Genomic DNA, 27,955 nt, shown 5'->3' on the forward strand with positions numbered 1-27,955 from the left:
CATTGGTTATATTACCTCTATCTTTATGACAAGACTACTTCTGTAAAAAGAATAAAACCATACACACAATGGATATCTGTGAAAAGCCAACACTATATTAGGATATATTTATAACACTATTATCCAACTTCTAGTTCTTTTACATTAATTTCTATTTTACCCTAAATCAGCATAACACGTATACAATTTTTATAGACCTTGCAAATTAGCATATCTGACAAGGATTCCCCAATAAGAAGTTTAATAAATGAAATAATGTCCCCCTATTCTAAAGTCTCCCCCTCAAATGAGGCTTGAACCCTGTTTACAAAATATGTTCCAGAGAGAAGGTTGAAACTTTGAAATCTTGGTTTCTATAGAAAGCCAAGATAGCATAGGGGTTTCTGGCCTCCAGCTGAGAGGCCTTTAGGATGTTTGGTCTTCCTGCCTAGCAGAATACCAGAACTAAGTTACAATATCAGGCTAAAAAATTACAAATATGTATTCTAAGAATACAGAGAATATATAAAAGTTATATAAAAGGAAAGGCAAAAAAAATCATCACAGCATCAAAGTCATTAATGAAAATGTTGAAGAACACAGGGCCTAAGATGGAGCCCTGTGGGATCTCACTAGCGACAGGTCGCCAGTCTGATGTCACCCAATTCATTGTAACCCTTTGTGCCTGACCCGTGAGCCAGTTGCTCACCCATTGCATGATGCGTTTATCCAGATGTGTGCTGGACATTTTGTCCAGAAGGATACTGTGAGAGACAGTATCAAAAGCATTGCTGAAATCCAAAAAGATTATATTGACTGGCTTCCCTTGATCAACTAGGTGGGTAACCTTGTCATAAAAGAAAATCAGGTTTGATAAGCAGGACTTCTCTCTCATGAAGCTGTGCTGGCTATGGCCAATGACTGTGTTGTCTTATGTGTTTTTTCAGTACCTCCTAGTATAATCTTCTCCATAACTTTACCAGGCACTGGAGTGAGACTGACAGGCCTGTAGTTTCTGGGGGCCTCCTTGTTGCCCTTCTTGAAAATGGGAAAACATTCACCAGCTTCCAGTCAGCTGGGATCTTTCTGGATTCCCAAGACTGCTCAAAAATCATCGAGAGAGGTTTTGCAATGACATCAGCCAGCTCTTTGAGGATTCTTTGATGAATCCCATCAGGCCTCATAGATTTGTAGGGATCCAGCTGGAACAGCAGATTCCACATAATTTCATGGTAGACTGGGAGTTGACCATTCTTGTAGTCATGGTCCTCCAGCTCAGAGCACTGAGACCCCCTTGGTCTGTCATCGGTGTTAGACAGAGGCAAAGAATGTGTTAAACACCTCTGCCTTGTCTCTGTCCCTGTTTGTGAGGTGACCATTCTCATCCTGATGGGTTTTTTAAACTGCATTTTGCCATTAATTAATTTGAAAAAACTCTTTTTATTGCCCCCCACAGTTATGGCACCTTCAACTCCAGTTGAGCTTTGGCCACATGAATTTTCTCACTACAGTGGCGAGCAGCATCTGTATTCCTCCCATGTCACCTGACCTTGCTTCCACTGGGCATACACCTTCCTTTTTTGCCTTATTTCTCAGAGAAGATCCCTGTTTAGCCAAGCTGGCCTTCTGCCTCACCTGTTTGACTTCTGACATTTGGGAATTGCCTGCTCCTGGGCCCTTAGGAGGTGATGTTTAAAAAGTGACCAGCACTGATGGACCCCAGCACCTGCAAAAGCATTTTCCCAGGGGACCTTACTAATTCCCTGAGCAGCCTGAAATGTGCTCTCCTGACATGGTTTGACCCTGGCTAAATGCCAGGCACCTATGATGTTTGCTCTTTCTGCTCTCCCCTGCTGCAGCTATGCAGGAGAAGAGGGAAAAAAAACCTGTTAAACACACACCGGACTCACGAACTGAGATAAGGCAGTGGTGGGAGAGACGCACCGAAGGCAGAACAGGCTGAAAACCTAAAGTCGAAAAGGGATTTATTAACCTAACAGAGTCGGAGGATAAATGAGAAGTAAAAATAAGCTCTTCAGACACCGTTCCTTCACTCACTCCCCTTCCTCTTAAGACACCATTTCTCTGCTCACCCCCCTCCCTCCTTCGAGTAGGGGGCAGGGTATGGGGTGTTTTTTAGTCCATTCATCACCACAATTCTTGTGCTACAAACACTGTTTCTCTGCTCACCCCCCTCCCTCTTTCCAGCCAACAGCATGGGCAGGGGGCAGGGTAAGGGGTTTTTTCTCTGGTCAGTCCATCAGGGAGAGGGGTCCTCTACTTAGCCATGGGGTCCCTCCCATAAGAGACAGTCCTCTAGGAACTTCTTTGGCATGGGTCTGATCTCACGAGCAGCACCCGCCCGAATTCTGCTGCAACGTGAGTCCTCTTGTCCATAAGGTGCAGACTCCTGAGCTGAGACCAGACTGCTTCCATCCCAGGAGCAAGGCCTTTCTCTCCTTTGCAAGGCCTTTGCAGCTTTAATTCGTTATATGAGACTCCCACTGGATCACAGCTTCCTCCAGGCATCCACCTGCTCCTCTGGCATGGGCACCTTCCCATGGGCTGTGGGTGGATCTCTGCACCCCTGTGAACTCCATGGGCTGCAGGGGGACCACCTGCTCCCCCCATGGTCTTCACCATGGCTAGCAGAGGATTTTCAGCTCCAGCGCCTGGAGCACCTCCTCCCCCACCTTCTCCACTGACCTTGGTGTCTCCATGTTGTTCTCCCTTCACACATTTTCACCACCTCCTCCTCCTCTAGCTAAAAAGAAGTGCGTAACTACTTTGTTTTGATTTTTTCTTAAATATGTTTTCACAGAGGCGTCACTAACATCTCTAATTGGCCCAGACTTGGCCAGCAGCATGTCCATCACCTTCAGAGCCATCAGAGATTGGCTCTACTTGACTTGGTGAAAAACTTCCAGAACCTTCACACAGGACACACAGGAGCCATCTTTGTGCCTCTCCCCACCATTCAGACACTTCTTCAGGCCTACCACAACAGTTTTTGAAGGGTTTCAATTTCTCTTAAATGCTAAAGATACCTTGCTGATGTTCTGGGTTAAGCAAAACCACCACATCTCATGTCCAGGGGTGAGGTTTTGCTGGCACTTTTCCTCCTGTCAACAGAGTTTTTAAACTAAATCGCTTCTTGGCCAAGACAGCTGCCATTCTCCACTCTGTTGACAAGCAGTAGATCAAGGAGGGCATCTTTCCGAGTCAGCTCCCTTAGGACCTGTTCCATAAAGTTGTCGTCCAGGTTTTTTAGGAATCTTCTAGCCCAGGTTGTACCAGCTTTGTGATGCTCCCAGTTAATTTCTGGCAAGCTGAAGTCCCCCATAAGGACAAGGGCAGTTGTGTGGCAAGCACAGACTCTTTCCCATGGGAATTTTCTCTTCTTCTTCCTGTGTTTTTTATAAATAAAGATAAAGTTTGGATGTTATTGAAACGGTCTCTGGAAAGATAGGCGGTTCAAGCCTGGCCAATCAGCCTAGGGGGAGGTTTTGAATTGACCCAATCCAGATGATCTTTGAAAGTCTATATAAGTTTTAGAATTAAATAATAAAAGGAGAATTTTGCCACATTTGATCCAGCCTGGTTCTTGCACTCTGCTAGCGGTTCAACAGCAACACAGTTGACTTGAAAGCGTCTCTTAGTTCCTCAAAGAATAATTCGTTAGTGTCATTGCCCTGGCTTGGAGATCTATAGTAGACTCCCACAATGACATCTGCATTATTTGTTTTCCCCTTGATTCTTACCCAAAAGTTCTCTACTGTGCAATTGCCAACTGTGAGCTCCATACATTCTAACCCTTCTATTACATACAGTGCCACACACCTCTTCTGCCCTGCCTGTCACTCCCGAATAGTCTGGAACCGTCCAGCAGGGCACTCCAGTCACAGTACTCATCCCACCGGATTTCACTTATGCCAATGATGTCAAATCTCTGGGACTGGGCCAAAGCCTCAGGCTCCCCTTGTTTGTTTCTCATGCTGCGTGAATTAGTGTAGAAACATTTGAGGTGTGGTACATTGTATCCAACATCTTGTGAAGCAGATTGAGGGATCCCATTAGTGCTCCTTTCCTCAAGTTCTGGCACACCATCCCATCGCTCATCACTGGCCAGCCTGGTTTTGTCCCTTCCCCCCTTCCAAACTAGTTTAAAGCTCTATCAATGAGACTCACTAGCTCCTGTGCTAGAACTCTTTTGCCCCTCTGAGATAGGCGCATGTCTTGGAGTGATGTTATGATAATCCTTTATTCCCTATCGTTGGTTTATATGCTCAAAAAAATGTGGTCCTGTCGCTTTAACTACGTTCAGCCGCAGAGAGAAATGCGGGTTGTTTTGAAAACTTTTTCCCCAAGGCTTGCTGCGGGGAGCGAGGAGGGGGAGGGGAGGATTCTTCGTTCTGCATAGACTGCGCGCGGGGACGGCTATTGGAGTGGGCTCTGTTCCGTTTATTTTTCTCTTTTATTTTTCATTTTTTCTTCGTTTGGACCCCTTTTCTTTGATCTGCTTTGTTGCCCGAAAACCCAAGTGAGCCAGAGGACAGCAGAGCTCTCGGGAAGCTCCACCCAGCCCCCAAGGGGGGCGAGGAGGGGAGAAGCTACGTCTGAGGAAAAGGACTTTTTTAAATCAAGTTTAATAATTCTTTTCCCCCTTGGTTTTCCCCTTCCTCTGTGCCTTGCAGGGCACTCTGCATGGTTTTATTAAATAAATAGTTTTTTCTTCACTTCCATCTAAGAAATTCTGTTGTGGGTGGGGGAGGGGGTGTCAGAGCCCTTTGCTCTCGGAGGAGAGAGAGTTTTATCATTAATCCAGGACAGTGCATTCTCTCAGGTGTCAGTAGACCAGGTGTTGAGTAGTTCATCCCATAGCCAACAAACCCAAATTTTTCCCCTGACACCAATCTCAGAGCCATTCATTGTCCTGATGGATCTGCCTATTCCTATCAATACTATTTGTTGTTACTGGAAGAATCGAGGAAATCACTACCTGTGCTCCTGATCCCTCTACCAATCATCCCAGGGCCCTGAAGTCTATTTTGATTGTCTTTGGACTTCTTTTTTATTTCATCGCTGCCAGTTTGAACAACCAACAGCAGATAATAATCAGAGTGCCTTACTGGACTGGAGAGTTTTCCAGTGATGTCCCTTATCCAAGCCCCTGGAAGACAGCAGACTTCCCTGTGAGTTGCGTCTGGTCTGCATATTGGGCCATCCGTTCCCCTTAGAAAGAAGTCTTCTTTTACAATTGCTCTTTTTTTCCTCTTAACAGAAGAAGTCTTGATGCAGGGTACAGGTGGTGGTGTTTTAGGATGCCCTTCTATCCCAGAAGGACCTTCGCCCACCTCATCAGTTGTCTGGCCTTCTAGTTCCAGAGCCTCATACCTTTTGAGCCATGGAAAAATAGGAAGGAGAAGAGCATCATAAAGACTGTACATCTTCTATAGAGCCATTGTCCCGAAGAAAGAGAGGTTTTAAAATTCGATTCTAGTGGGATGCCTGTTTCACCTCCATGTGCAAACCTCCTATTTTGACCATTTGCAGTCACATCATTGACTCAGCACCATTTACTGCCACTGTCCTAGAGAAGCTTTTCAATTATTATCCTCTTTCTCACACCCTTGCCCATTATCCCCAGCTTCTCACCCTCATCCAGCACAGCTAATGCTGTGGGCTTTTCAAATTAAGTTTTTTAATTTTTTCTCTTGTGCATGTGACTGGAGGTTTTTAGTAGTTTAGGTTTTAAGGAGAACAGGAAAACTGTCTGTTGTCCTTAGATGTAGGGATATTGCAGAAATGGGACTTTTTTTTTGTACACATGACAACTCTAAATATGACCACCTTAGATTATTATAAATGTTACTGGAAATGCATATGTACAGCAAAAAATATCCTGTCCCTGGAAACTGATAAGCTTCAGCTGGTGTTTTCTTAACCTTTTTATAATTACTGGGAAATAATTTCTTGCCCCTTTTTATTTTGCTTTCTCAGGCCCCCTCTGTTCTTGACATCTCTCCTGAAGGGATGGAGAACTCATCAGTGGCATCAGCCTCCTCAGAGGCAGGGAGCAACCGCTCTCAGGAGATCGAGGAGCTAGAGCGTTTCATTGACAGCTATGTTCTGGAGTACCAGGTCCAGGGGCTGCTGATGGATAAAATGGAGGGGGATGGTGAGAGCGAGAACACACAGTCCCACATCTCGCAGGTAGGTGGACAAAGGGCACATTGTGGGGTGGGAGAGGGGCTGGGGGATGCTGGTGGCTTACAGCCTGAATTGGGGATGCACGTCCAGCTTAAGCAGGATGTAATAAAACACAAGATTTGGGACAGCTTGCTTGTACAGCTATATATATGAGGTCTCTAACCAGCTGGTAGAGGTCTCCTGCCAACTGGGTTTTGGTTTTTATGGTCTCAAGGTGCATTACTGGAAGTGTTCAAGGTCAGGTTGGATGGGGCTTTGAGCAACCTGGTCTAGTTGAAGGTGTCCCTGCCCATGGCAAGGAGGTTGGAACTAGATGAGCTTTGAAGGTTCCTTCCAACCCAGGCCATTCTAGGATTCTAGGATTATATGAATACATGAAGTCTTTCAGGACATAAATACTTGACTGATTGATTGATCCAAGTTAAACCCAATCTTCACACAAGAAGAGCATCCTACAGACTCAACTGTCCTCAACATGCTTCATGCAACCATGAAATTCCTGCAGTCACTACAGTTTACTGTCTTAAAGGATGCATTAAGAAGGAATTATCTCCCAAAGATATTTTTCCCCACCTCATATCCCAAATTTGTATTAGAAATAATCAGGAATTGTAATTTCTGATTTTCTCTTCCTGATCACTTCTTAGCAAAGCAAGGAATAAACACTCTTATATCCTGAAACTTGCTGGAGTAACCCTGGTGGAAGCCAGCCTGATTGAAGGTGGCATGTTCCTTCTTAATGAGAGCCAGAGGAAAAAGAATGGGTTTAGGAGGAAGGCACTGGACTGAGACCAAGACAATTGTTTTTAACTGTGAGTTTCTGCTGGCAACCTTATCTTTAATGTTGGGCAAGTTGCTTAATTTCTTCGCTGTTCTTTTCCTTGTGGCCGTAAAAATGTTTTTCCTGCCTGAGAGAGGATAAATCCACTCACCCATGTGTGTAAAATACTCAGATGGTACCACATCCCCCCATAACTGCTCTCCGTGCTGGGGGAAGGAAGGGAAGGCACATTGTATGCTGCTTCATCCTCCACACCACTCACAGCAGGGCTGAATCTATCACCAGTTTAGAAAATTCCAAAGTGTGGATGTTCCTATGGTGGGGATGTCTCCAACCTTGCTCCCACCAGGAAAGAGAGGAAAGTCAGAGGGAAAATGCAATTTTTTTGGCTGTAGACATAATAATAGTTGAGCTGTACCTTGGGAGACCTTTCCAGGCACATGGTTGCACTAAACATTGTTAAAGGAGATAGGCATAGGTCTAGCAGAAGGCTCTTAAGCATGATAGCATCATGAGCTTCTCCAGGTAGGTCAGCAGAGGTGGCAGGAGAGTGATGAGCAGCTCTTTGATGAGAGGACGTTGAGGTCCCCCATCTGTGAGCTAGAATGAGCTCTCCGATAAGGGCAGACCTGTGTAAGGATCATGGGCAATTTTATTGGTGGCTCTTCCTCTTATTTTGTGGCCTCACTCATACCTTTCAAGGAGCTCTCAGGTGGTTGCTGCTTGTCTGGAATTGACTTTTTATTTTCTCAACTCATTGGCCGTGGTGATGGCATCCAAGCGGTGAGTCTCTCTGGAGCAGCCAAACACTTACAGGATGAAAGACCTCAGAAATGGGGCTGATCATCAAGGTTCAGTCTCAACTTTGTTGGTAGGGGTGACTAAATGACTTTAGGATTAAGCAGCATCCTTTATATTTGTCTAATGAAAATTGCTTTTTAAAAATATTATGTTTTCCTCTGTATGATGCAGCCCTTCATTTCTTCAAGGGAAAAACCCAACAAAACAAATTACCCAAAACTGAATTATTTTTGTGGAGGCATCCTGGGGGAAGCTGACCTAGGTAGCTCATGATCCCCTATGGCCGGGAAGTCCCCTGATGTCCACATCCTTCACCATGGGGCGAAGCCAGTGTGCGAGTAGTGCTGCCATCCGGTGGCACATCACAGTTGCCAAATTTTCTGTTTTATTTAAAATAAAACCACTGTTTTTCTGGCAGCTCAAGGTTAATATCTGTCCCTGAAGTGAATGGAGTAGGGAAAAGCAGAAATTTCCCAACTTTCCATGGAAGACTCCATAGAAAAGAGTTATCAAGTCAAGTCACCTTGGTGCATACCACATGCACATACCACAAACACTGATGGAGTCTGCCAAGAAATACTGGGGATGGATTTTATTTCAAAGCATCATTTCAGGTGCCTTCCTGCAATTGTACCTGCATCTTCCCTCTGCTTGCCATCAGCAGGTGGAGTGTTTCCAAGCCAAAGCCTTTAGGATCATCTAAAATGAGGGAGTGCTGCACACATACTGTGATGCCTGCGGCTGGATGGTGTTTGTTGTATGCTGTGGACTGACACAGCAGTTTTCTCCAGCCTGGCTATTATTTTACACAATGCCTTTTTTTATCCCTATTACAGTGGACAGCGGATTGTAGTGAGCAGCTTGATGGCAGCTGTTTCCTATCCCAAGGGAAGGGCTCATCGTCTCACGAACACAGTCAGGTAGGGGTTGTGTTTAGCTCTTCTTCATCAAACCTTTGCTTTTGTTCTTGTACTGTCTCATCTATCAGCGTGTAGCTTGCCCGTGCTGCCAACTTTCCCTCTCCTGTGGAAAAGGAGACGTCCCTCTGTTTGGCATCTGAAATCTCATTCCCACCCAAATCATGGAAGATGGGCAACATCCCAGTGTGAGGATGGATACTTTGACTAGGAGCTTATTGCTCTGTAATAAAGGGGGAAAAAATGGAGTGTCCCATTTATTGCTGAAGAGCTTCTTGTGGCCACCTGTGAAAGCAACTTATTTGGAGCATTGAAGCTGACTTGAAAGTATGAGATGTAGCTGGGATGAGGGATCTTTGTGTGGCTGGGCTTCTTGGTTATATGCCACAGCATAAGAACGGTGTTGTAGGGAAGAAGATTAAATAGCTGAGAGAGTTAATTGGGAGAAGCAAAATTGCATGTGCCAAGAGCCTGTGTTGGGTGTGCAATGACAGAAGCCAGGTGTAAGTTGGTTTGGGTGGTTGTACATGGTGTGAACATCAGTGAACAGTATTTACCAAGTGCTGCTGGAGGTGGCTGTCCCTCCTCTGTGTGAGCACTAGCATGGGAAAAGGTTGGGTAGGGTGGAGGAATGGGTCTGACCATTGTGACCTGGTTGAGGAGCTACTGTGCCACCATGAGGCCTTTAACTCTGTAAGAACAGCGTTTGCCTGAGGAGATATGAGACTGAGGCAGCTGAGGAAAGGGTGAAGTGGCATTTGCAGTAGCTGTGGCTGATGCATGTCCTACCTGGAGAAAGGGCTTCAGGCTGGTGGTTTTGGTGCTCTTGCCTTGCTTGATGTCCTCCAGGCTTCAGTTCCATGTGTAAGATCCATGAGAAGAAGCCTGGGAGCCTCTTGCAGGGTGTACAAGAGGTTGTGTCAGTCGGAGCAGTGCCTATTGCAGCTTTAATTTTGAGTACAATTTCTTCCCACACAGAGCTGTGATGGAAACTGCTTGGCTGTGGGATGGGGGCTCACGCATCCCCTCCCTGCCATGGGTCTAGATGCAAGGATGCTGGGAATATCTATATCAACACCTATACCAAACAAAGACAAGATCTTGTTGTGTAGGAAGGTGCAAGCTGTATGGAAATGCTGCTTCAGATGAACCTCTGAAGGTGCCAGACAGAATTGTAGACTTAATTTATTATAGTTTTGATCTGCTCAGAAATATTCATCATCAAAACCTCATCCAAGTTCCAGCTGGCTTCTTGATATTCAGCTGGGAAGCTGGCCATTTCCATAGAGCCTCCTTGGTTGCTCAGGGTGATAACAGGACCAGGTGCTTACCCTGGGGAAGAAGGTCCTTGGCTCTTCACCCAAAGGCTCAGCTAACGTGCTGAGCTGGTGGGTGCTACAAGAGGATGCAGGAGTCATACATGAGTGATGCTTACCTGACTCCAATCAACACAACCCCAACATCTTCCATCTGCCTGATGCTGTGCACTCTTTTGTTTCAACTTATGTGTGTGTGGGGGGGTGTTTTGGTTTTTTTCCCTGTGAATTAAACCTATTTGATCTCCTCAAACAGGGAGTTTGCTTTCTACATACAAATACTATTCACCAATGCCCAAGCTGTTTTCCCTGTGTTTGGGCTCTCTCCCAGCCTGCAGCAGAGCTAGTAATTATCTCTCTCCATGTTTGGCTTCCTTTAACAGTTAGTAACAGATTTTCCTTGGCATCAAAGAGGAGCTGCAAGCTATTGTTCTTCTGTCCAGGCAAGCATTTCTCTTGCTGTTGCTGATATATGAGTGAAATGCTGCTGGTGAGGACTAGGTGCAGTTTATTACCATTTCTGGCTGTTGATTTTTAACTGCTTGGTGAAACATCTTCTATTAGCAGCTGTGGGAGACTGGCATTTGTGCATTCCATACAAAGCAGTGACTTACAAATGGAGAAAATTCCCTCTAGAAGCCTTTTACTCTGGTCTTTCCAGTTCTTTGGGCTGGTCACTGCAAGAGGATGATCTGCTGATGGAGGATCTCATGAGATACATTTTGTGAACTCCTGGTGTGCTGAGAAAATCCTGGCCTCACAACTACATTCAGCTCATCTATAATTCTTGTTTCCTACTGTGAACGCTTTTGTTTGCTGCATGGCATGGCTGTGCTCTGCTAAGCCCTGCTGCATTTGAGCGATACTCACCAGAAGGTCAGCTAGCACCATGAACCTCTGGAGTGAAGACCACTCCACTGAGGTATGCAAGATAAAATCTGAGCACCGTATTACCTCTATAAATGAGGAAAGTTTAGATAATAGAATAATTTTAAATCTTTTTATGTCTGGATTTTTTTTCCCAAAAAGACCCAATGGGAAGATTTTATATAATACCTTATTTGCATTCCCCTTGAGAGCCTGTTGCAAGTAGGAAGCTCTTTGATATAATTCAGAGAGCAATTCATTAAGTAAAAGACTTCTGGTATGGTATGTGTTTGAACAGCCAGCAGAGCTCTTGGTATATGACAGGCCTGGCAGCAGCTCTATTCCAGGCTCCCCTTATATAAAGGGCATTAAAAAAAACTCCAGCAACTCTGTGGGTTTGTCCCATTTCTTCAGGTGATGGGAGAAGGAGAGCTAAAAGTCCTACTTCCTGGCCAAGTCCATCCCATCCCCCATGGTGGCTGGCTGTCACCCATCATCATCAAACAAAAGCTTGTGTTGTTGGCAGTAAATAGGACTGCCTTTATTTTACTGCTTATTTGCATGTGTGTCCATGTCCCACCAGGTGCAGCAGGGACTTGGTGCATGATTGGGGACATCAGAGGTTTCTCCAGTTGATGGTCATGTTGACTATCTACTGAGCAGTGAAGGAGGGTGTGTGGATCACATCTGGATTGTCCTACACCCTGCTCGTAGCATCCTTCTGTCCTCCCTGAGGAGCTGGTGGTGGAGGAGATGGCTTACCTTCCCATTCAGCCAGTAGAAACAGCAGCATGCCTGTGGCAGGCAGAGGTGGTGGGCTATCAAGTTAACAGCATGAGACTTTTATAAAGGTATGTAGTGACAGGACAAGGGAGAATGGCTTCAAACTGACAGAGGGCAGGTTTAGATCAGATATTCTGAAGACACTCTTTCCTGTGAGGGTGGTGAGGCACTGGCACAGGCTGCCCAGAGAAGCTGTGGCTGCCCCATCCCTGGCAGTGTTCAAGGCCAGGTTGGATGGGACTCTGAGCAACCTGGTCTACTGGAAGGTGTCCCTGCCCATGACAGGGGGTTGGAACTAGATAATCTTTAAGGTCCCTTCCAATGCAAACTATTCTGTCATTATAAGATGTTGAGTGTCCTGTGCTGTTTGGTAGTGTGGAGATATAGAGGGCTTTGCAGGTATTGTGTACCACTGTTACTGAATCTGGCATGTTCTGCCAAAGGATGTCTGAACTGAAGCCCAAGCTTTACTGATAAGGAAAGCATAAGAAGTTCACACAAAATCAAATGTATCACAAAAAACTGTCGCTGTTGGACCGCTAGCGGAGTGAAGAGTCAAGAGGCTTCAGGTGATTGAAAGGGTTCTGGTTTTATTATTTATTTTAGCAATTTATATAGACATCAGCAGGCCGTTTGGATTGGACCAATTCAAAACCTCCCCCCAGGCTGATTGGCCCAGGCTTGAACCACCTATATCCAAAAAGCTGTTTCAATAACACAAAAACTTTATTTATAAAACATAGAAAGAAGAAAAGTTCCCATGGGAAAGAATGTGTTGCCACAAAAAACTATCTCAAATATCTCCGTGACTCAAAGAAGCGCAATGCTGTGCTAGTACCAAAATGTTTCAAGGCAGGACATGCTTTGTGTCATGTGAGGACATCTGACCTGCCTGCATCTGAGGAGGTGTCTTTGACTGCTGTGTGTGGAGTGAGAGCAGAGCAGATCCACTTAAATCTTTTAGGTCTCTCTTTCATGTGTCTCGCCTGAACCTCAAAACCCCCTTGGACAATGAGCACTTGGCTTCCAACTATATCACAGAATATTCTGAGTTGGAAGGGACCCACAAGGATCATTGAGTCCAACTCTTAAGTGAATGGCCAATACATTGAACACATGACCTTGGATGTTATTAGCACCATGCTCTAACCAACTGAGCTAATGTCAGGGTCAAACAACTTCCTTTCATGAAGTTTTTAATAGAATCCTAGAATGGCTTGGGTTGAAAGGGACCTTAAGACCATCTTGTTCCAACCCCCTTGTCATGAGCAGGGACACCTTTCACTAGACCAGGTTGCTCAAAGCCCCATCCAACCTGGTCTTGATTACTTCCAGGGATGGGGCATCTATGACCTCTCTGGACAACCTGTTCCAGTGCCTCACCACCCTCACAATGAAGAATTTTTTCATAATATCTAACCCACCCTCTTTCAGTGAGAAGCCATTCCCCCTTGTCCTATAAGTACATGCCATTGGCATATAGTCATGGCTGAAAAAGTTGCTACATTGCCAAAGCAAAGGCAGTAGTAGGGGTGGGGTGATATGTGAAAGTTGTCTCTTGGGAAACATCAGATTTCAATGTATAGTAGAACTTAATTTTATAGAAAGTGGAAAAGCCAAAGTATCAGTGTAGATTTCTCCTGAAATTCCATAAAAAATTTTGCAGGCATCAGTGCTTCTTGGGGTCAAACACCAGGAGATCCTCCTCTATGAATGCTGAAAAGGCAGGTGGCAAGGGATCATGGTCTTGGGTAGGGGCCACATCACTAGGTCCAGAGTTGGACTGAGGCTCCTGTGACCAACACTGCTGTCATATAAACCTCTCAAGTCAGCAGTGAAGTTGTCTTCTTGCTGTCTTAAATCTGCTGACAACAGCAGGCAGCATGTAATGCCCCAAATCCTTGACTAACCAAAGCAGCTTTGCAGAGCAAGTGAGTACTGCTTGTGAAGAGGCTGGCAGGATCTCCTGACAAAAGATGTAATTTCCCCATGTTGGTAGACAACCTGTGTCTGGCTTTAGTTGCCCATCCTTGGGTTCAGATCTGAAGCAAAACATGAGGGATGATCCTGGGGGCAGTTTGAGGTTCTCCATCTCATTGACACGCTTGTATCATAGTCCAAGTCCAGTTTGTACACTGAATTTCATTGAGATTGGCCACCATGCTGAAGACCTGTTGGGACAAGTGGGTGCTGGCAGATGCTCCAGTTACCATTGTTTCCAAAAGAAAAAGCAAAAGACAGGGAGTTACTTTGAGGCTTTATCAGTGAATACAGGTTGGTGTAACCCTGCCTGACAGAGGAAGAAATGAAATCTTTAAGTGGGGTGACCTGCCCATGATAACAGAGCAGCTCTAAGAAAACCAGTCACTTATTGGTTTTCTGCCTGTAATTGCTGGGTGACACTCCCTCTGTGTAGTGAATGCAGTCCTGTTCAGTTACAGTTGGGAGAGGACTGCTGAAAAAGAAAGAAAGTCCTTTAGCTAATGTATAGATTTAACTTTGGGACTTCCGTTTGGGATAGATCTCATGAAGCAGCACCTCGCCTCATGAAGCAGACACCTGCATGGGTGTCTGAAGATCTGGGAGTCAAACGCTTCACTGCTTTGATGCCTGGTTTAGGAAAAGTGTTGCTGCTTGCCGAGGATGGAGGAAAGTATCTTCTAGGCCTCGTGTCACTAGTGACTCATATGAGATGACGTCTTGTCACCCTCAGTTTTCATTTGTGTAGAGTGGACAGGGTGATGCTGGTCTTCCCGATGAAGGGAGAGCTTCCAACACTATTTTTGGTGAAAATTGCAGTAGTTGAGTTCCCTTTGAGGTCTCCATTCTTCTTCGAGATTTGGTTGAATAGATCTACAAGTGTCAAAGCTCTTGGCAGGGAAAGGATGACATGAACCATTTCCTCTGAGGCTTGGGCAGGGGCTTGCTGCTGTGTTTTCATTGCATGTCTGAAGTTCTCAGTGCCATTCTGAGTGTTCTCAATGCTCCTCATCTTCATTCTCGTGCATAAATGAGCTATCTAGCACATCCTTGGCTAAGGTCTCTTTCAATGTTGTCTGAAAGGAACACAACTGCACAGGTTTGGCCCTTTCTGGAGAGTCCAGAAAGGTCTTGTAGGCTGTCCTGGGTAACCCAAAATGCTGTTGTATTCCATATCTATCTGTGCTCAAAAATTGTTACTATCTCTTTAAGTTCCGGTGGTATAGCGAATGAAGACAGGACACTCTTGCTTGCTTCAAAGAGAATCACTTGAATGCAGCTGCAGTCAGTCTTTAATACTATACAGCTAGATAAAACTTTTATACTGTGCTAAAAATATTCCAGCTAAAATTATACTTTTAGCATTCTTGTTAACTAAACAAACACACATTGGCTGCCTGCCACTTCCCCTATCACATCTCATGCGGCTTTCCACACGCTGTTCCATACAATGAGGATTCCAGTCAGGTGTCAATCACACAGGTGCTTATATAACTTGTTTTTACCTGCATGTCAGCTATACTTTTCCCAAAGTGCTTTTTTCAGTGAGCAAAAGTGAACAAAAGGCCTTTTACTTGTTTTATAAGATTTCTCGTCTGCCACACTGGTGGTGCAGCTGGAAACGGAATCATGAGGTTGGGAGGTGCCAGTCCCTTTAAAAAGTTGAGGCACCCAAGCTGAATCTTCTTTTGCCTGGTGGGTTTTGCTTGAGGCAGAGACCCTGCTTTGTTGGAGGTTGTCTTGGGTGGGTTTTTCTGGGTTTGCAACAGCAGCAACTCAGAAAAACTGCATTTCTCAATCCGAAACTCTTTCACAGTGAATTTTGCAAACCCTGTCAGCGGCGCGAAGCTTGAACCGGTCCTGGGGCCAGGACACCTTGTGTCGGTGTGGAGAGACCATTTCTTCCCTCCCCCCCGCTCCCTGCTACCCCCCAACATGCCTGCAGCTCAGAGGACAGCAGCAGCAACGCTGGTGGATTCCAGCGGGCAGCAGGAGGAAGCAGTGTTGACCTCACATGCACCAGAAATTCTCATCTGCCACTAGAACTGCTTTGAAAGCTCCTATCTTCCTGGAAGGGTTTCTTTTGGTCCACCATCTTTTCCCTTTCTCTCCTAGACTACGTGGCCACCTACAAGGCCACCATCTTGGAAGGGAGGGATATTCCACCATTTTGGGTTTCTCTTTGTTCTCGTGGAATTTGTGAGACAGCAATTTTGTATCTAGTGATTGTTTACTGTTATTTTTTGCCTGTTGCAGTTCTTCTTGTTAATAAACTTTTTTTTTTCACTTATATCTACTCATATTTCGTTTCTCCTTATTGATGGAAAGGGACTGGTTAATACTATAAGGGGAGGCAACTCATTCCAGAGTGCCTACCTGTTAAATTTTCTTAAACCAAGACAAATTTGGCATGCAACTTAAATGGCACAACAGAGAAAGTGAAAAAAATAACAATTTTGTCCGAAGCATTTGGTATTGGGTACAGAACTCACTGGTCAACATGCTGTTCAGTCTAATCATGGGACTATGGCACCTAGGCTTGTATACTTGTCCATATAAATGGTACAATTTGCTTGAGATCTGGCTTTCTGTCTCAGGGACACTAACCAATATTGTTTTGTTGATACATTCTGCAATATCAGCTTATGTAAAGATAACATCAGAGGCAATGAGGATTATTTGGGATGTGTATTCATTGTTGTTTGCCTGCCTTGGTCTCAGCTGCTACTTCTGGGGATTTATTAATAATCACACTGTCTTGGTTTGAAAGACAGATGTCTGTTAGGGAAGGCAGGAACCTCCCTTGGAATGGAGAATATTCCCTCTGAATTATTATAACTTTGAAATTAAGGGGCTTTCAGGCAAAGATATGAGAAAAGGAACTGTCAAGTGACGGTCGGTGATGGAAGAGACAGGGCAGATCTCTTGGGTGCAATAAGCCGATTTTGTTGATACTGAGTAGAGTATTTATACTTTTTCAGCAGTGACTAAAAATAGATTATTATATAAGCAGTAATCACTATAACAACCATATCTATGTTTCCTAATAATATTGCAAAACTAAAAGCTAGCACTAACCAGCACAGGTACATACCAAACATGCTGTTCTCTTATGCTATCTATTTTGTGGTAGGCCGCACTGCTTGCTACGGTTTGTGGCCTAGCAGTGTTGCCGCATCCACTTCTGACATGAGTTTAGCAGTGCTCTCAGTTCTGCTTTCTAGCTGTATCTCCACAAGGAACAGGTTCTTTACTAGTATGTATAACAAGGCAAACAAACAACAACAGCAGCAACAACAAACAAAACCAGAAACCCAGTAACAGCCTTCTCTGAGCTGTCAGGCACCCTCCCCTTTGGTGCAGTTATGGTCACAGCTGGCAGGGGTGCTGTTGGCTCCCGGCCGGGAAGGGTAGGTGTGATGATTTCCCCCGCGGCTGCAGGGGGCGCTGTGGTGCAAGTTCAGTCGCATCTCTCCCTCACGCAGCAATGGTGGGTGGGCTGGATTAAGGAACGGGCTGCCGCAGGAACCTCAGAACGGCATCTGAAATCGTAGAGGCTGGCTCACCCGGGTTAGCAAACAACAGATAGCAGAAACTCCGCAGCTGTGGCAGGAGCCGCAGGCCTCCTGGCAGGCATGGGGTGTTGGTTTACAGTGTAGCAAACAACCCAGAGCAGAAGCAGAAAAACAATGGGGGTTGAGCAGGCAATCACTCCCCTGTATAGCTCGCCGGTGGTGGCTAGTCCCTGGGTCAGGTTTTGCAGAGGTGGGGCGGCTCCTGGTGACCATCCCAGACACAAAACAAAACAAACAAAAAAAAAAAAAAGAAAAGAAAAAAAACCCAGCAAAGATGGGATGGGATAAAAAGACATTCCCAAGACACACACACCCAGCCAGTTGGGGTAACAGTAGGGAATGATTTTTCCCGGCCTTTCACTTCCTTCTCCTCCTTCAGGTCTGACATATCGCCTTCTGAATGTTTAAAGGCACCATATTTTTGTTGCTAATCCTGCTATGTTTCCTCTGTATGGTTGTCGTGTCTTGACGCTGGCCAAATGCCAGGCACCCACCAAAGCTGCTCACTAACTCCTCTGCTGCAGCAGGACAGAGAAGAAAAAGTTTAACAAAGAGTTTATGGATTGAGATAAGGACCAGGAGAGATCGCTCACTAAATACCATCAAGGGCAAAACAGACTCAACTTAGGGATATGAAATGAATTTATTACTAACAAAATCAGAGCAGGATAATGAGAAGCAAAACAAGCCCTTAAAAACACCTTCCCCCCCACTCCTCCCTCCTTCCCAGCTCTACCTCCTACCCCAGCTGCACAAGGAGGCAAGGAATGGGGGTTATGGTCAGTTCATCACCCGAGGCTTCTCCTGCTGCTCAGGGAGAGGAGTCATTCCCCTGCTGCACCATGGGGTCCCTCTCATGGGAGACAGTTCTCCATGAACTTCTCCAATGTGGCTCCATCTCTCTCTGCGAACTGCTGCAATGTAAGTGGATTCCACAGGCAACAGTATCCCTCAGACTGCTGCAGCATGGGTCACTCTTCCACAGGGTGCAGTCCTTCAAGGACAGGCTGCTCCAACCTCAGAGCAGGGCCCCTCTCTCCATGGGTTTCCAAAAGGATCACAGCCTCCTCTAGGCATCCACCTGCTCAGGTGTGAGTCCCCTCCATGGGCTGCAGGTGGATCTCTGCAGGGGGACAGCTGCCTCACCATGGTCTTCACCATGGGCTGCAGAGGAATCCCAGCTCTGGTGCCTGGAGCACCTCTTCCCCCTTCTTCTTCACTGACCTTGGTGTCTGGGAGTTGTTTCTCTCACGTATTCTCACCCTGCTCTTCTCTTGCTGAAATAAAGACTGTGCTGCATCCTTTGTTTTGATTTTTTCTTAAATATGTTATCACAGAGGGGTTACCACCATTTCTTATTGGCCCAGCCTTGGCCAGAGGCACATGCATCTTTGGAGCCTTCAGGGATTGGCTCTGCTGGACATGGTGGAAGCTTCTAGAAGCTTCTCACAGAAGCCATCTTTGTGGCCCCCCAACTACCAAAAATCAGGCCATGCAAAACCAATACAATGGTCTACAACACATTTAGAATTATGGCTGAGATTTCGAGGGAGGTTGCCCAGAGATCTGCCCCAGTGGTGAAAAATCCTGAGTGGCATGGGATGTGGGAGGATATAGGCCAGGTCCTGAAGAAATACTCTGCCCCAATAGTTTGGAATTTTCCCCCTGAACAATTTCAGAACCCAGCTAAGGTAGGAAAATATCTGAGAGAAAATTGCAGTGGCAGCTCCAAAGAGAAGCAGCTCATTGCATTGTGCTGGATCCCAGCTAATGCTTATCTCACACTGCTCATTACTGTACAGCCGCAGCTACAGACAGAGAGGAGGGAGAACAAATCTATGGACACCATGGTCACTCAGCTGCAGTTAAACCAGAAGGGCAGCCTAAGCCAGTAGTAGTCACCCCTGTCCAGAGTAGGAAATATAAGACCAAATCCATTCACTCAGTGGATGATGACAGGGAAGCAGGACCCTCACAGCCAGCAGAGGAATCAGAACCAGAAATAATCACTCAGTCTTTGTCTTTACAAAACCTCTGCAATCTGCGAAAGGACGTCACCATACAACCCGACGAGTCTATACTGAGCTGGTTGATCCAAGTCTGGGATGCTGCTGGTGATGCTACAGTTTTGGACAGTACTGAAGCAAGGCACTTGGGATCTCTGTCATGCGATGTGGGTATCGACCACGGGATTGTGAGGAGGCCTGAATGTCTCAGCCTCTGGATGCCTCTCTTAACAAGTGTGAAGGAGAGATACTTATGCCTAGAAGATCTCCAGCTGCAGCAAGGCCCTTGAAAGACCATGGAGCAAGGAATCCAACACTTGCGAGAACTGGCTGTGATAGAGATCCTTTTCTCAAATGACGACCAAACCACTAAGAGCCCAGACACCTTGTAAAATGTACAGCACTGATGTGGCTTAAACTGGCACGACTAGGGACCCAAGCATATGCCCTATTCCTAGCATCACTGCAGTGGAATTAAGAAAATGGGACAGTGGGCGCTATGACAAGAAGTCTCCAGACATATGAAGATACTGTCCCTGCCCCGACACAAGCCCAAGTCCTGGCTGTGGAAACAGACTTGACCAAGTGTATGCAGAAATTAGGAGAATTGAAGAGACTCATCAGAATCTCAGAAAGGCGTTTAAAGAGGGCCTTTTCCAAGTTTCTTCGGTAAGGTTAAGGAAATAAAGAGTGATTTAGTGGCGTTGACAGCATGGGGGTTGGCTAAAGGTTGTTTTATTGACCCTAATACTGTTTTTGATTATGCTGAGAAACGGAGGCTTGACAATCCAATATGGATTTACTACAAGCTTCAGTTTATTGATTTACAGCATACAGTTTTATAGTGTAGTTAACTAAATCATGCATATTCTGTAATCATACAATACTATTGGTTATATACTTCCACGCCCTAAGTTTGGCTACTTGCCTTAACATGTATCTCTGTTTATCTATAATGCCTGATTTCAGCATTCTTGCTACCAATTAACGCATTCTCGACAGCCCCCACGACTTCTATGTTGCAGGAAAGGTTATGATGACCTAGATCGCTGATTGGACGAAGGTATTTAATTAATAGTTGGCTGAATATGGCTATTGTTAAGAAGCGGCTTGTTAAGAAGCAATCTATCTACATCTGCGTGTCCCTTCTCTAGAAGCCAGCTTTCCACACTTTGGTACAGACCAGAGCCCTTGCTATCAAAAGCAGACATCCCTTCGGCATGGGTACACCCCACGAGCTGACCTGTGGTTCTTCCTGCATGAGCATGGGGAAGATGTGAGATGTGATGGAAAACCCACTTCTGTCCTGGCAGCATGGGTGGGTAAGCTAAAAGAGGAAACTACTAACAGAGGGAGTTCTACAAGAATGCAGTTCCAGTTTCCCATGATCGAGCTCCCAGGCATAACAGAAAGGAGGATGAAATGTCTGATCCCCTTGAAGGGACCTCCACAATGTATGCACAGGAAGGAAACAACAGCCCAAAATAGAGGGGCCCTGCCTCTAGCCAGGTAGAGGCCAGGGAAAATCTGGTCTCTTGGACTGTGTGGATCCAATGGCCTGGCACATCAGAACCACAAAAACACAAGGCTTCGGTTAACACCAGCACACAATGTACTTTAATACCATTGGGACATGTGGGGGAAGAACCTGTTTCCATTACTTGGATGGCAGGAGGGTCTCAACAGTTGACTCTGTTGGAAACTGAAGTGAGCTTGACCAAAAAGGACTGGAAGAAATGCCCCATTGTGACTGGTCTAGAGGCCCCTTGTATTCTCGGTATAGATTACCACAGGAGTGGTTATTTCAAGGACACAAAAGGACATCGGTGGGATTTTGGGATAGCTGCTGTAGAGATAGAAGGCATTAAACAATTGAACACCTTGCCTGGTCTTTCAGAGGACCCTTCTGCAGTAGGACTGCTGACAGTTGAAGACAAACAGGCACCGATCGCCACCAAAACAGTGCATTGTTGGAAATACCTCACAAACTGAGTCTCTGTGATTCCTATCCATAAGATGATCCATGAACTGGAGAGCCATGGAATGGTCAGCAAGACTCACTCACCTTTCAATAGCCTTATATGGCCAGGGCGTAAGTTTAATGGAGAGTGGAGACTAACAGTGGACTATCGTGGCCTGAATGAAATCGTACCATCACTGAGTGCTGCCGTACTAGACATGCTGGAACTTCAGTACAAACTGGAGTCCAAGGCAGCAAAATGGTGACACCGTCAACATTGCTAATGCATTTTTCTCCATTCCTTTAGCAGCAGAGTGCAGGCCACAGTTTACTTTCCCCTGGAGGAGCGTACAGTACACCTGGAACTGACTGTCCAATGGGTGGAAGCACAGTCCCACCATTTGCCATGAACTGATCCAAACTGCACTGGAAAAGGGTGAGGCTCCAGAACACTTGCAGTACATTGATGACATCACCGTGTGAGGCAACAGAGCAGAGGAAGTTTTTGAGAAATGGGAGAAAATAATCCAGAATTTCCTGAAAGCTGGTTTTGCCATCAAAAAAAGTAAAGTAAAGGGACCTGCCAGTTACGAATGGAGATGGGAGCTTAGATAAGTTCCTGTCTTTTGCCCAGGCCTCTGGCAGCAGGCAGTAGCTTTACTGGGGTGATCAGCACCCCAAAATTCATTCTCTGTGTTGTTTTTGCTTGGTCCAGTTTTTGGAAGTGGGGGGGGGGGGGGCACAAAGATGGCTCCTGCATATTCTTTGTGTTAAGATTCTGGAAGTTTTCCCCGTGTTCAGCAGAGCCAATCTCTGAAGGCTCTGAAGATGATGGACATGCCACTGGCCAAGCCTGGGCCAATTAGAGATGTTGGTTACACCTCCGTGATAACATATTTAAGAAGAAATCAAAACAACGTGAACACGCACTTCTTTTTAGCCAGAGAAGGAGGAGAAAGTAAGAATATGTGAGGGGAAAACAAGAGACACCAAGGTCAGTGGACAAGGTGGGGGAGGAGGCGCTCCAGGCGCCAGAGACGACAATCCTCTGCCGGCTGTGGTGATGGCCATGGTAAAGCGGGTTGTCCCACTGCAGCCCATGGGGTCCACGGGGGGTGCAGAGATCCACCCACAGCCCATGGGGAGGTGTCCACACCAGAGCGGGTGGATGCCTGGAGGAAGCGGTGATCCAGTGGGAGTCCCAGTAGAGAGAAAGGCCTTGCTCCCAAGATGGAACAGCCTGGCCTTGGAGGTCTGCACCTTATGGACAAGGGACTCATGTTGCAGCAGATTCGGGCTGACTTCTGCTCGTGACATTTGGACTCATGCCAGAGGAGTTTGCAGAGAGCTGCCTCCTGTGGGAGGAACCCCATGGCAACGCAGAGGATGACTCCTCTCCCTGAGCAGCGGAAGAAGATCTCGGTGATGGACTGACCAAACCTCCCATACCCTGCACGCCTTCCCCCCCCCCACCCCATGCTGTTGGTGGGAAGGAGGGAGGGGGGTGAGCGGAGAAACGGTGTCTTAAGAGCTTATTTTTACTTCTCATTTGCCTCCTCTGATAACATAGCGACGAGAGGGAACTCACGGCAGTCTCAATATGAGATATAGAGTAAGCTCCATTTTATTTCACCAAACGAGAAACTTATATACTGTTACAGATGCTACTAATTATAGCTACACACACATCTGCAGTCTGTTCTCACACATTCAGGGATCCTCCTGGTAACTCCCTTTTTCTTTCTCATAACACTTCTGACTCCCTATTCTTTCCCATGACATTCTTCTCACAGAACATTCTCAGGTAAACAAGCCACTGTAGCTTGTTAGGATTTTACTGAGGCCTGAGTATGCTGAGGCCCTGCTCAGGTACATTCAGTTAGCATAAGTTTTGCTGGAAAACTGCGTTTTCCAACAGTTCCCCCGTTTCGCTTGTGAGAACAGACGTTGTCTGTTATCAGATTAATTTGCTTTGCTATAAGTAATTTTTGTTATTAGAATTGTTATAAGTTTACCTAAGGAAATTTCACTAGTTATTTAGATATGTTGCCATGGTCTAGGAACTGTCATTGCTGAAAACATTCACTTCACAGGTAAAGCTTGGAGAACCTTTTCCGGACAAGGACTCCAAGTTTACTTGGAAGAAGGTTTAGCTTTTATAAACTCAATTTGGTAAATGAAAATTATTTGATCACATTTTGGTGCAAAATACTTGGGACTCATGGCATGTTTCCCAGCCAGTTAGGATCAAGGCCTGGCCAGGGCCTAGATGCTAAGTGGAAGGGTTTTCTTAGAATATCTTATAAACAAGCTTTGATTAATATCAATAAGGAGAGTATCTTAACATGTTACCGCTTTTGTAGATAGCTATATAAGGTGAGATGAAATATTTGAAAACAGTAGATATTATTATTTGACTTTAACTAAGGAAGATAAAACTGCAAAGCTTTTTGTGAGCAATAATATAAACTAACAAATTTAAAGCTTAAAATTAATATCACTGAAAATGAATAAGGCTTAATCTTAATAAATCTGCTTTTAAACTAACAAATAGGACTGAACTATAATGGAATTTAAAATTGCTATCACTTAATATTACTTAACTAGTTATTTAACTTTAACAGAATTTACAACTTAATAGAATTTAAATTCACTATTACTTAACTTTAACAGAATCTATGCTTAACCAAAAGTACTTAACAGGTAGTTTAAACTATTCAGTATAACTTCACTCACAGGTTTTCATTCACACATTAAAACTCTCAAGAAATCAAAATCACACTCTCATCAGTCACAGGCTTCATCTACACATTAAAGCATTCGAAAAGCAAACAACACTCTCAGTAGGCCTACAATATTCACACATACACACAAACTCTATTTTAAGTAATGCTTTAGCAAAATTCAACTTTCGTTCAAGGCTTTAGTATTCAAGGTGTTATTTTTATCAGGATAATATCTTGTTACAATGCTTCTTTATTAGTAAAACGCTGGAAATAGGTTTTGGTCTCGGTGTCAGTGCAGCCAGGCTGAAGGAAGAGCCGATCTGCTCCATCTGCTTGAACATTTTCAGGGAGTTTCAGTTGCTGAGCTGCAGCAGGTGGTGAAGGTTTGCCAGGACAAGTGCTTACAGAAAAAGCCAAGCTCAGAGACATTTTCCTGAAACTCTGGAAAAGCTGAAAAGTCACAAGGTTATACTGGATCAGCTATAGCAAGGCTGTGCTGCTGGTCAACATGGGGCAATGGGTGTTTCACCCGGCAAAGCGAATAATTAGAGGTTTTGGAGAGAATAGCTGGAGAACGTGTTCAAAGATCTGTTTCTGTAGCTGGAGAGCGCAGCGGGACCGCTGCCGCCATGGGGAACAATATGGACGTGATTCCCGAGCGGGAGATGAAGGATCTCCAGTTCAGAGCACTGAAGAAGATTCGCATCTTTGAAACTCTTAAAAGTTCTCCATGACTACAAAAGAAACAACTCCATTCTGTATCAGACTGCTGTTTCTGCTGGCAATGCTGTTGGTTAGTTCTGGTTCGCTGCTGAAGCTGTCAATCATTTCCTCATCCTTGGGGAGGAGTAGAGTTTAGAGTCTCATCATAGACATCACCGTTGGGGCAGTGAAGGAGGCGTGGATGGCTCGCGGCTCCGCCTACCGGGGCACCCTCTGGGACCTCTGCTCTGGTTGTCATTCGGCCGGAAACCACGGCTGGAGCAACTTCCGCCACAGGTCTCTCTTGGTGGCATTCAGGCGGCGTGCGATGAAGGGTAGGGGCCGTTGCTGCTACTCGGTCATTGGTCACTTTCTGTTTGTTTTTTCTGTTTCTACAAGCTTCTGTGCTGTGAGTATCTCTGTTGCAGCGGGAACACCAAACTTTTCCGTTACAGTTCTTTCGTATGTGTTTTTCACTCCCACATCAATGACATCGGGATGATTTCTGGTTACTCTGTTTCTTTACCCGCGATATTTGAGCTCTCTCTAACATTGTATTCAGTTGTTCTGGTGAAAGTTCAACAGTGACTCTCTCAAACAAAGTAGCTAAGATGTTTTTCGTTGTAAAGTTGCCAAACTCTGTGATATATTGAGACAGGAATAGCTTTTTCATCCAATCGAGTAACTTTGTATTCTCGGCTGCCGGCACGGAGCGCCCTCTCTCTGCCCCCCCCTCCCTGGCGGGGGGGGCTTCCCCGGCTGCTGTGCTGCGGCCGCCGAAGTTCCCCGCATATCAAAAGCAGTACAGTAACTCACAGGTTTCTCTCTGCTGCATGCGGCTGCCATCTCCTGCGCCGTCAGCCACGCAAGGTTTTGTTCCGTGCAATGCTTCTGTAAGCAGGCTACGACTGTACTCCATGGTTTACCAAGCTTTCTTGCAATTTTATCACAGTCCAAAAGTAAAGTAGCTCCATAATTCAACCATTGTCTTACATCGAATACCGTAATAGGATTTGTAAAAAATCCATAAGCTTGTCCCACTGCCATCAGGCCAGCCAAATGTGACAGGCTGCCTTTGCTAAGTCCGTGCTTTTCTAAAAAGCATAACAATAAAAATTGGGCTACCTCTGTTTCCATTATGGTCCAGCTGGTTTTCAGGGTCCTGGTCGCCGCCGTCCACATTCTGCTGGAGCTCGCGGTCGCCACAGTATGTGCAGTTCACCGAAGTGTAGCCCCCATGGTAGGCAGGTCCTATTCGGCCTGTGCCGCTGGATCTCCCCCGATTCGGGCGAAGATCTTGACACACCGTCGCTGCACAGCTCCGGCGCCTCTCCGTTCCCGCCGCTCTCAGAAGCAGGGTCGTAAAACTCTGCTGTTGGTGTCCGTAGTCGTCGGGGTCACCATTTAACATAGCGACGAGAGGGAACTCATGGCAGTCTCAATATGAGATATAGAGTAAGCTCCCTTTTATTTCACCAAACGAGAAACTTATATACTGTTACAGATGCTACTAATTATAGCTACACACACATCTGCAGTCTGTTCTCACACATTCAGGGATCCTCCTGGTAACTCCCTTTTTCTTTCTCATAACACTTCTGACTCCCTATTCTTTCCCATGACATTCTTCTCACAGAACATTCTCAGGTAAACAAGCCACTGTAGCTTGTTAGGATTTTACTGAGGCCTGAGTATGCTGAGGCCCTGCTCAGGTATATTCAGTTAGCATAAGTTTTGCTGGAAAACTGCGTTTTCCAACACTGACTCTGTTAGGTTAGAAATAAATCACTTTGCAACTTTGTTTCATCATGTTTTGCCCTCAGTGTGTCTTCTCCTTGTTCCTTATCTCAACTCATGAGTCCTTTGTGTGTGTGTGTTAACTTTTGTTTGCCTCTCCTCTGCCCAGCTGCGTCAGGGGAGAGCGGAGAAAGCAGATGTTGTAGGTGCCTGGCATTTGGCCAGGGTCAAACCATGACACTCTTGTTCGCATGTTTTTTAATAATGGCCAATTAGGTCTATTACAGAATGAATTATTTATTTAATAGACACAAAACTAACAGACATAAGACTTTAAACAGACTATTTACTACACAGGAATAAAAATAAAAGGAATTACTAGTAGATAACACAGTGCATGATAGAGCTACCTATTATTACAGCTAGCAAAGAAACAGTACAGCTTAAGAGTCAATGGACTTACCACCAAACTGATGGTAGGGTACACATAGAATCTTTCATTTCCCAAGAAAGTATCTGCAGTGTTCGCATCCGAGCTTGCAGGAGAAGATCCCCTATACATTTTCAGAGAATGTGTAGGAGGCTTCTGCCGTCATGAACATTTGTGTAGCTTTTATAGTTTGTAAAATAGAGTGTCTCTCAGTCATGAATTTCCGGCTTATCTCCTTACATCTTGCTATCAAGGCAAGATGTGTATTATGAGCTAGGTGATCTCACCTCACTGGTGCCAGAGATAATTCACTGCTGGGCAGTTCTCTGGCCTGGGTTATCTCACCAATTCATGTGAGAGGGGAAGAATGCCTGGAGCTATGCACCAGCTTGTTATAAATTAGGTCTCAATAATCAATCAGAGACAATGTCCAATTAAGTATAATTTGATTTATTTAGAGCAAGTGGGTATCAGCGAGGCAGCGCTGGGCAGATAACTGCGCTGAAATAGTCCGAGACCCCCCTTTTTATGCAGTCTCTATTTTCTGACCACGTATATCTTCCGGAGTTGATACAGCCCCTTGCGTCGTGGCGTTGCTAGGTGGTCTTATTCTGCCCTTCAGTGGTCGTGGGAAATAAGTTCTTGCACGTTCGCAGTGCCCCCCCCCCCCTTTTTCCCCCCCAAGCGATGATTCTATATCAGCCCACTCCCAACAAATACAGGATACAGGATGTGCAGGGTGGGGGTCTCCCTCCCCTTTCTATTTGGTTCTGTGGACAAACAGGATGCCTTAACAGGATGTGTTGGGGCCCCTTTCCTCTCTCTTGCGATTCTGCGGATTTCTATCACAATTCCCCTCTCTCTGTATCTCCATTTTGTTCGCAGAATCGCCTTAATGCTTCACGGCTTAAGATGAACTCTTCTTCCATCTCACTCTCTTGTTCAGGTATGCTTTCATATTTTGCTCTGACTAACATTAAATGCGCTGCTTCCAGTCTTCCTTTAACTATAGCTATCAGCCTGTTAAAAATGCATGGTCCAAAAGTCAGAGTTAGTACAATTACTACGAGGGGCCCTGCTAGTGTGGAGAGTCGTTAGCCATGGGGAGGCATTGAACCAGTTTTCATACCAGCTCTGTCGACTCTCTCTTTCTCTTTTTCGCTTATCCAGTTCTTTCCGGAGCTC

General features: G+C 45.4%; 1 protein-coding gene and 1 long non-coding RNA gene across 4 annotated transcripts in view; one reads left to right on the plus strand and one right to left on the minus strand.

The window, feature by feature from the left end:
- Positions 1-27,955, minus strand: part of LOC146425329 (uncharacterized) — a 440,420-nt gene that overhangs the window by 71,768 nt on the left and 340,697 nt on the right. The gene's annotated exons all lie outside the window — the stretch shown is intronic.
- Positions 1-27,955, plus strand: part of LOC146425331 (CBP80/20-dependent translation initiation factor-like) — a 365,952-nt gene that overhangs the window by 25,891 nt on the left and 312,106 nt on the right. For 2 of the 3 annotated variants that reach the window (XM_085041609.1, XM_085041610.1), the window contains exons 2-3: positions 5,980-6,192; positions 8,608-8,691. In XM_085041609.1, the coding sequence (XP_084897735.1) occupies positions 6,013-6,192; positions 8,608-8,691 (264 nt within the window). In that variant the 5' untranslated portion in view covers positions 5,980-6,012. The remainder of the gene's footprint in view (positions 1-5,979; positions 6,193-8,607; positions 8,692-27,955) is intronic. The other variant, XM_085041611.1, reaches the window with a different exon arrangement.

This window comes from Lichenostomus cassidix, chromosome W (genome assembly GCF_008360975.1).
Source record: "Lichenostomus cassidix isolate B80296 chromosome W, HeHo_3.0, whole genome shotgun sequence".
Taxonomy (NCBI): Eukaryota; Metazoa; Chordata; class Aves; order Passeriformes; family Meliphagidae; genus Lichenostomus; species Lichenostomus cassidix.